This window comes from Penaeus monodon, chromosome 7 (assembly GCF_015228065.2).
Source record: "Penaeus monodon isolate SGIC_2016 chromosome 7, NSTDA_Pmon_1, whole genome shotgun sequence".
Lineage (NCBI taxonomy): Eukaryota > Metazoa > Arthropoda > Malacostraca > Decapoda > Penaeidae > Penaeus > Penaeus monodon.
In genome coordinates, this window is record NC_051392.1 from 38,526,005 (window position 1) to 38,535,460 (window position 9,456).

General features: G+C 46.4%; 1 protein-coding gene across 1 annotated transcript; it reads left to right on the top strand.

The window, feature by feature from the left end:
• Positions 1-2,691: 2,691 nt before the first annotated feature.
• Positions 2,692-9,177, top strand: LOC119575634. The gene is made up of 9 exons (XM_037923265.1): positions 2,692-3,168; positions 4,292-4,423; positions 6,430-6,633; positions 6,764-6,979; positions 7,097-7,289; positions 7,449-7,616; positions 7,747-8,017; positions 8,209-8,384; positions 8,597-9,177. Exons 1-9 carry the CDS (start codon positions 2,995-2,997, stop codon positions 8,722-8,724), a joined length of 1,662 nt encoding a protein of 553 aa, XP_037779193.1. The 5' UTR covers positions 2,692-2,994; the 3' UTR covers positions 8,725-9,177.
• The last annotated feature ends 279 nt before the right edge of the window (positions 9,178-9,456 follow it).

The following is a 9,456-nucleotide window of genomic DNA, read 5'->3' on the forward strand; positions in this document are numbered from 1 at the left end:
CTTCTCTCTCTCTCTGACTCTCTCTCTCTCCTCTGTCTCTACTCCCCCCTCTCTCTCTCTCTCTCTCTCTCTCTCTCTTCCTCTCTCATCTCTCTCTCTCTCTCTCTCTCCTCTCTCTCTCTCTCTCCTCTCTCTCTCTCTCTCTCTCTCTCTTTCCCTCTCTCACTCTCTGTCTCACTCTCTCTCTCTCTCTCTTTTCTCTATCTCTCTCTCTTACTCTCTCTCTCTTTCGCTCTCTCTTTCTTTCTCTCTCTCTTCTCTCTCTCTCTCTCTCTCTCTCTCTCTCTCTCTCTCTCTCTCTCTCCTCTCTCTCTCTCTCTTTCCTTCTCTCTCTTCCGCTCTCTCTCCCTCTCTCGCTCTCTCTCTCTCTCGCGCTCTCTCTCTCCTCTCCTCCTCTCTCTCTCTCTCTCTCTCTCTTCTCTCTCTCTCCTCTCTCTCTCTCTCCCCGCCTCTCTTCTCTCTCTCTCCGCTCTCTCACCCTCTCGTCTCTCTCTCTCTCTCTCTCTCTCTCTCTCTCTCTCTCTCTCTCTCTCTCTCTCTCTCTCTCTCTCTCTCACTCAGGGAGACAAAATAGAGGAAGAAACAGGGTTATAGATTCCGACAAACGCCCGAGTCAGAGGCCTTCGTAAACTGTACTCTGACATTTCTTGGTGAGATTTAGACGGACTCCACTTTTCCGACACAACTTTTTGTGTCATTCTCATTTTTCTGTATGATGGTGATAATAATGAAAATATTACGATTATTATTTTTATTGTTGTTGTTCTTGTTGTTTTTGCTGTTGTTATTATTATTGTTATTATCATCATCATCATCATCATTATTAACATCATCATCGTCTTTCATTCTTTTTATCATTATTATCATTAGCATCATTATTATGTAAGTAGAAATAATCAATAAAACAAACAAAGAAGCAAACGGAACGATCAAGACCCGACATAAAACCCCAACAGAACACGATAGGCAAGTTAGCACAAACAGTCCCCGTCCTGACTCCCTCCGCCGACGCCTGTTGTGTCTTGCGCCCCAGAATATTCCTTATCATGACACACACGCCGCGAGCTTCGTCTTCCTGTTGATATGACGGCGGCTTTGGGTCAAGGAGGTCGTGCGCGGGCCGTGGTTTCAGGCGCGTTCATGGAATCGTATTCTTAGGCGTCGCTCGGTAAGTTCGGGAAGGATGGAACTGTGGGGCGTTTGGTAAGCACAGACGGGTGTGCTTGTGTGTACATGTATTTGTGAGTGCGTGTGCATATATGTACATGTATTTGTGCGTTTGAGTGTAAGTTTAAGTGTAAGTGTGTGTGTGTGTGTGTGTGTGTGTATGTATGTATGTATATATGATACACGTACATATACACATACATACACACACACCAAAACATATTAGGAATGGGACCATCTCCAGTGGTTCTCCAGAAACGTGAGGTCTCTCGCCACATGCTTAAGTCCATATCACAGCCGGCGGCTCCCCCCCCCCCTTATCACACAGGAAGTGCATTACGTCAGGTCGGTTTCCTAAGGGAGAGAAAGAAGAGGGGGGTAGGGAGATAGGGAGGGAGGGAGGGACTGAGGGGGAGAAGGAGAGGGAGGGAGGGAATGATGGGGAGAGAGGAGGAGGGAGAGAATGGGTGAGAGAGGGAGGGGAGAGAGAGAGGGAGAAAGAGAAAGGGAAAGGGTTTAAAAAAGGAGGATGAGGGGAAGGAGGGAAAGAGAGAGAGAAAAAAAAAAGAGGGAACGAAAGAGAGAGAAAACCAGACAAAAGATAAAGATTTCAACATTTTGAATATCTGCCGTGAATTCCTCAAAAATGACCCAGATAAGGTGCAGTTGATAATCACCTCCGGCGCCGCTTGCCTCGTTTCAGCCACCAGTGGAAAATTCCATTGCAAACTGACGCTGCTTTTTTTTCTTTCATAAAAAAAATTGATTATGTGTATGTTCTGTCTTAAAATTTTTATCACGTACGTATATACTAGCGAAAAGAAAAGCTTATGGTCAGTGCATGATTTTTTCAAGAGAGAGAGAAAAAAATGATTAATTGGATATGAAATTAAGTTTGAGAAAGTTAGAATTATTTTTAGACCTGGAAATACAACGTTGTACTATTCCAAGCCACCGTCTTATCGAGAATAGAAAAAAAATATATATGTGATATAACGCGCAAATCGTATCACGTGATCACCATCAGCTGATCACGTGTCAAATACTCTCTCTCTCTCTCTCCTTCTCGCGTACGGAAGAGAGAGAGAAAAGAGAGAAAGCATGAAAGTTAAGGTGATGATTCTGCGATTTTTGGGTGTTTCGGGATCCAGGTTTTAATTGTGGGGGGTTGACACGATGGGGGGAATGACAGGAGGTCAAATTTAGATGAAATTAGTAACAGTCTCTTCCCCCTTCCCCCGTCCCCCACCCCCTATCCCCGGGTCACGACCTGACCAATCAGCGAATGAATAGCCGGGGCTTTCGGTTAGCGACGTACGATTGTTGTGTTATTTCTCCTTTATGTGTGGAGAGAATGTGTAATTTTATGAACGTAATATGAATATGACGTAAATAGTGTGAATTTGAGGGAGTTTAAAAGATTAATGAAAGACGGAATAACGGTAATGAAAAAAGCTTATGCGGTACGACGTGTTTTCCCCTTGTTTACCGGTGCGCGCGCATATATAGGACCGACAGAACTTTCCACAGCTCATTGATCGCCGAAGCTTCGAGAGAATAACATTGAGGAAGTTAATCCTTTTCGACCTGTTATCATCCGAATAATCTCCGCCATTTTGAAAGAAATTATCATATATATCGGCGTACCTTCCAACCTTCTTCCGGGAAAAACGGAGAAAGACCAAGCCAAAGCATCGACGAGTTCCTGAACCTTCCGCCAAGAGGCAAACCGGAGACAAAGATCTGCATAGGCCTACGAACACCCACCCTTCGTCCGCAGGAATCCCTAGGCCTACATATACGCCTCAGTCCCCCGTGCCCTTCGCCATGGCCTCCCTGCCCGTCGCCGCCGCCCGCGAGGCCGCCATGTCCGAGGAGCTGGCCCGCTTCTGGTCGAGCGTGGGGCGGCGGTTCGAGAGCGAGCGCCCCAGCCCGCACAGCTTCCTGGGCCGCCCCGCCCGCGCCTCCACCTGGGAGGACCTCGTCGCGCCCCTCGCGCAGGTGGGTCCCGCTCAGGCCCTGGGCCGTGCGGCTACCTTGGCCTTTTTTTTTTTTTTTTTTTTTTTTTTTGGGGGGGGGGTAGAGGAGGTATGGTTGTGTGGTGGTGGGTTTCTGATTTTTTTTTTATTATATCATATATTTATTTATTGTGTGTGTGTTTATAATGTGAATCATATTTTTTTAAATGGATTTTTATGTCTGATTTAGTTTTTTGGTATTTTTGGATTTTTTTTTACATTGTTTATGATTATTAGATGTTTGGGCATTGCGACTCTGATTTTTGGTAGGTTTTGTGAATGATCTTTCCTTATTTTCTTCATATTTTTATTTTTTTCGAACTTTTCATCTGTAGTAGGTAAGTACTCTTCATTTATTTTGAATTGTTATCTAGTATTTATTGTTCTTTTTCGCTTATAGACGGTTTTTTTTTCTTCGAGAGTGATAGGCCATGATAACTCTTTCTGTACTTTTGCTGTAGGGTTTTGTATATATCGTTTGTTTCATTATTATATCCTTTGGAGTTATTGTTTTTCTGAGGGCGTGTGTGTGTGTGTGTGTGTGTGTGTATGTGTGTGTGTGTGTATGTGTATGTGTGTGTGTGTGTATGTATGTATGTGTGTATGTATGTATGTATGTATGTATATGTGTGTGTGTGTGTTTTAGGAGGGCTAAGAAAAGATAAAGGGGTTAGGTTCATTTTATAAATTTATAATATACTTGATAACTGCATCCATGTATGTTGTTATGTTTAAATAGTAATAGTTTATGCACCGACAATGTAAGTTTCCCCTCATGGCCATCGGGTACAAGAGTATTTTCTTTAGGCCTAAAAACCACCCTGTGTTTGCGAGTCTTATTTTTAGAACTTCCCAAAAGAGGGGAGAGTGACTTCAGAAATATGTCCAAATGTAGCCACACTTCTTATAAATTTACATAATAGGGTGTGTTTAGGTGGGGTCAAGAGGAGGAAACTTAACGGGGAGGAATTTCTTGTTTGTGAGAGATAGATAGGCCTATGAGATACGAGGGATAACTGTACTATTTTTTATATCCTCGTTTTTCTCTGAGTGTTTGGCATAGTAGAGTGAAGCTTAAACCTCGTCTTTTCCCCCGCCCTGCACAGACCCTCCCCGATGCCCCCCAGTACGCGAAGGAGGACGTGCCCAAGGAGGAGGACGAGGAGCAGGCCGCGGCGGTGGACGGGTTCCTGACGAAGGCGGCCCTGGAGAGTGACCTCGATCTGCAGGAGGACGTGGTAAGTTGGGGGCCTTTTTGGGGCTGCTTTGAGTCTTTTTTTTTTTTTTTTTGCTCTTGTCTTAGAATGAGACTTTGTTTGATTCTGGGGTATTAGATTTTGAAGGATTGCCCTTTGTTTTTAATTTCTAAGAAAAAAAAGTAATGTGTATTATTTTTTATATGCCGGTAGTGGTATTTGTTAAGGACTGAAATTTGATACATTTTGTTTTAAATTTTGATTTCTGTTCAGTTTTTTTAATGGTTTTTAATGCATTCTAGTTAAAAGTTCAAGACTTTTAAACAGCCATTAATTCATTCGTTCCATCCGTCCGAGCTAAAGTTGTGTCGTTCTTGGGTAATTAGTGTAAATGAGGGAAATGCAGTCACGAGTCGCTCAAGAATTTGAGGCTTATTAAAAAAGCACTGTACTGGATGATTTAATAAAGTAATGTAATTCAGTTTAATCTAAGTACATAATGTACTGTCGTGTGGCATTTTTTAAGTTTACTTGAGAGTAAGTGTGTTGTTTGCTGAGTTAACCAAGTACGGCACTAGTTTATTTCATGACGATGGCAACCTTGAGAGATTTTAGATTTTGAGTTCAGTTTTTCAGTTTTGTTATAATTTCCTTACGATAATGGATCATATAGCCATAAAATCTGCCATTGAGGAGATTTAAAAGAACATCAGATTTTAGACAAGTTGGTATTCTGTTCTGAAGTAGAATTGGCTGAAATTTGCCTTCAGTTTTAGTCTTCATGCAGGAATGTAGGCCTATCTATACCCCAGAAGTAAAGTAAATCAGATCCTCATTTAAAAAGCATTCAAGGGGGAAATATTACAAAAGGGGAAACCAAAGGAGGGGAATAAACAAGGGAAGGGGCATGACCCACAAGGAAGGGGGGGGGGGGTAGGGGCAGCCCATGCCGCTCTCCGCTCGTGCACTTCTCCATTGCAGAAACCCCGGACACTCCACGAGGCTGACCGAGACTATCTCAACATCTGAGTTAATCTCGAGCATTTGCCCACATAAGTAACGTGTTCGACTTCGCATTTGTTCACCTGCGTTCTCTCCCGGCTGTTCTGGATGACTCTTTTCTGATGTGTTCTTCAGGGTCAGGGGGGGTTGGGTTTGTGTGTTTTTCGTGTAGATTTGTTATTCATTTCTTGTGCGGGATTCATTTTTTTGTTTTTCTTAATTAGAGGGGGTTGGGTCCCTTTCTCTTTTGCTGGTCGGGGGTCGGAATTGGCTCTTCAGGCTGTGTCACGAAAAGAAAAAGAAAAGGAAGAGGAGACGAAGGAAGAAGAGATATCTCGACTCTTTCCTCCTCCCCTTTCCACCTCCTCCTCCACCGCCACCTCCCGGAGCTCCTCCCCCCGGCTCCCCGGCCCCGCCCCCCGCGACGAGTGAGCGGCGCCGCCCCCTCGCTCAGCATCGATCCGGGAAGAGCAGCAGCACAGCAGCCTCGGCTTCGGGGAGGAAAGGCCATCTGGATCATTCTGGATCGCACCGGCTCGAGCCAGTTCCGACCTGATCGCCATGCCGTCCACTCTCCCTCCCTTTGTTCATCTTCCTTTTTTGGCCTTCTTGTCACTCACTCTTCACGGGGAAAGAAATGTCAGGGTCTGAAAGGTCTGTCCAGAACAGTAGCTGAGGCGCATTTAGAGAAAAAAAAACACGGTGTGATTTAAAAAGCCACATCTCATGGAAGAAAATATGGAAAAAAAAATCAAAGATGTTTTTTTATATTGATCATTTGATTTGTACCATATGTTTCTCAATAAGTATGAAATGATGGTCATTGTGAAAGAAAAATAATCATCAAAATGCCTTTCTCGAAATAACCTCATATCACCAAGTAAAACCAAGCACATTTGAAACTATACCATTAATATTCTTAAAGATCAGACTAACGACCGGGGCGCCATGAAACTCGCAGGCCGCCCATGGCCCGAGTTTGGTGTCGCCCCGTCACTCGCCGACGCCGCGCCCAGGCCAGCCCCTCACTGTGCTCGCTCTTTCAGCTACAAGATTGCGTAAGCAGGTCAGATTCCCCGGCGGATTGCGTGGTCGACGGCGCGCGGATCGGAGACGTGCCCGCCAGCTACGTGGTCAGGGGTCTGCAGGGCCACGAGCTGCCGGTGGTGGGCACGTACGTGGACCCTAACGTCGTCACGGGCTTCTGCTACCAGGTCCGCCCGGTCGATGCCAAGAAGGCGCTCTTCCAGGTAAGGAGGCTTCGTTGCCGCTTCTTGTTGCAAGGGTTACACAGACCCTGGTGAGAAATGGTTTCCGAAGAGGAGGAACCTTTTGCATTTAGGTTCCCACGAATTTCACGAATACCCTCTTCGCCTGTAGGGACGCGCCCTTCGCCTGGTATCCATCGGCATGGGCTATGGAAAGCGCCTCACCTTCGCCAGCGACAAGCACAACACCAACGACAACTACTTCTGGTCCGACACGCACCCCGAGGGCTACGGCTTCGCCCTCCGCCTGGTGCAGGAGGGGGACAAGTTCACCCTCAGGGACGCCAACGGATACTCCGTCGCCACGGCTGAGGTCATCGGCCTGCTGGTGAGTCGCTTCACGCAGAAGGGGGCGGGAGATTATGGCACAGTTCGGTACATACGGTTGAAATAGCTAAAATCTTTTGAAATACCAACCATTCTAATGATTTTCTCTCTTCCTCAGGGCCCCCAGACCGAGGTGAGCCACCGAATCCTGGAGAACGGCGGGATCGAGAAGAGAGCTCAGGTGTCCATCCTGTGCAACGTTTCCTACTTCGACGAGCCACACGCCGAGCTCAGGCCCGTGGCCATCTCGGGCGTCGCGGTGTCCCTCAGGTGCCAAGGGCGCCAGGGCCGTGGCCTCCCTCAAGAAGAGTAAGTTTGGCCCTGTGGGATCCATTCGATGGGGATTTGGTAACCTTAATAAGATACGACTTCCTCACAAGACGCAAAATGAAAACCTCTGATTCCAATAACAACGATTTTCTTATAACAGGGAAAAAATGAAACTCTCTGAGGTTACTTTCCCCCTCAAGTACCCTTTCACTCACCTCGAATCCGTCTGTTTCTCCCCGAAGTTACGGAATGCAGCGTCGGCGGCGAGAGAGGCTACACGCTGGTGGCCGGCGTGGACTCCTCCTCCCGCGTCACGGTGCTCAGCGGGAACAAGATCGGAGACGTGCCCACCAAGTACTACGTCACCGGTGGGTCTTTGGTTTTCTTTGTGGGAGAGAGAGCGGTGAGAGTAGATGGGATGGATAGATGTTTAGGCTTTGACGTTCCTCCCGAGGGAAAATGGGCTGTCCATTCAACTCGAGCCTTTGGACTTGGCAGGCCTCCTTCCGCACGAGCAGCCCGTGGCAGGCACCTTCGTGGACCCGAGGATCCTCACGGGCTTCAGTTACCGCGTGCGCCCGGCCGACGCCAAGAAGCACCTGTTCGGCGGCGCCGCCCTCGTCCTGCAGGCGATCGGCAGGGGCTACGGCAAGAGGCTCACCTTCGCCAGCAGCAATCTCAACAGCAACGAGAACTACTTCTGGAGCGACTCCCACCCCGAGGGCTACGGCTTCTCCATCCAGGCCGTCGTGCCCGGCGACAGCTTCAGGTGAGGGCCCGAACAGGCTGTCGTATTTGCCGTCTCTTCCTTTTGGAAACATTCGCAGGGGCAAACACTAAGACGGAGATAAGTACATGATACCAATTGATAATCATAATCAGAGATAAATACATGACGCTAATAGACCGTGCAAAGACTGCAGAGAACATCGTCCACCTGTTTGGTTTTGCTTTCCCCAGAATCATGAGTTCGGGCGAGGAGATCGGGCGCGCGCAGGTGTTCCGCGCCGACCTGCCGCAGGTGGAGGAGAGCTCGACCGTCTCGAGCGCAGGCCACGTCACCAAGAAGGTCCGCGTCACCGTCACCTGCGACATCACCTTCCACGGCGAGGACGACCGCACGCTCGCCGTCACAGGTGAGTCAGGATTTCCTCGGCAGCGGGGATGAAATATTCTTACAGGGGAATGTTAGGCGTAAATCGCTTCGTAAAATAAAAAAATAATATATAAAAAACGGTTTTGGTTTATATTAAACGCGTAGTCATAAGAAAACAATCAAGGATTTTATAACAGACACCTTCCAGTCTAAGCATCCCCTGAACTAACGCTGTGCCCTCGCCCCGCCCAGGCACGGCCGTGGTGGTCCGGCGAGGCCGCGTGGCCCGAGTGCAGAGGCTGGAGGGCGTGGCCATCGGCTCGCAGATCAGCATCCTCTTCAGCCGCGCCAGCGAGACGCTCACCTTCGTCCGGGACTGATCCGCCTCCCGTGGGGATTTCGCTTAAAAAAATACTTATATTTTTTTTCCTTCTTTCCTTTCTTCTTTCTTCGTCGTGATGCGATGTTCGTTCGACTGTGATTTATCATTCTCCAAGGATCTGATGGATTCCTTTCTCCTCCCCGCATGTCGACTGTTTGATATATTCCAAAGGCTATTTTGCTGGCGTTAATTTATTGTGTATATATTCCTATATATTTAGAGAAACAGAGAGAGGCGCTGTTATGCTCAAATGTTATTCAGTGAGACGTTTAAAGAAAGGATGACGTGTGATGTATTTGAATGCTTGCAAAGAATCCAGTATGGGATGTTTGTGCCGAATGTTAGTGTTCATAAAATATTTTCGGGATGTTTGCAATGTGCTGCTATTCGTTGCATACATGTTATTTTATAATAAAAAAGAGTCTAAAAGTAATAAAGTTATTTTATGAGACTGCTGGTTTATATATCCTGACATATGAATGACCATGAAATTTTGTCATTTTTATATTTTGTTCCATTCACTGAAATATTCAATTTGTTTTATGCTTGTTCAGTTTATTGAGATATAAATACTATATTACCTATAATATAGTATTAGTATTGTATAAGAAGTCAAACGAAATTTAATAGATCACAAATTCTAAATATCTAATATCTTATCTTCGCTTGGGTAGGTCGAAGAACATTATAAACGCATCAAAGATCGTGAGCATGCGGAATATTGCGTAAA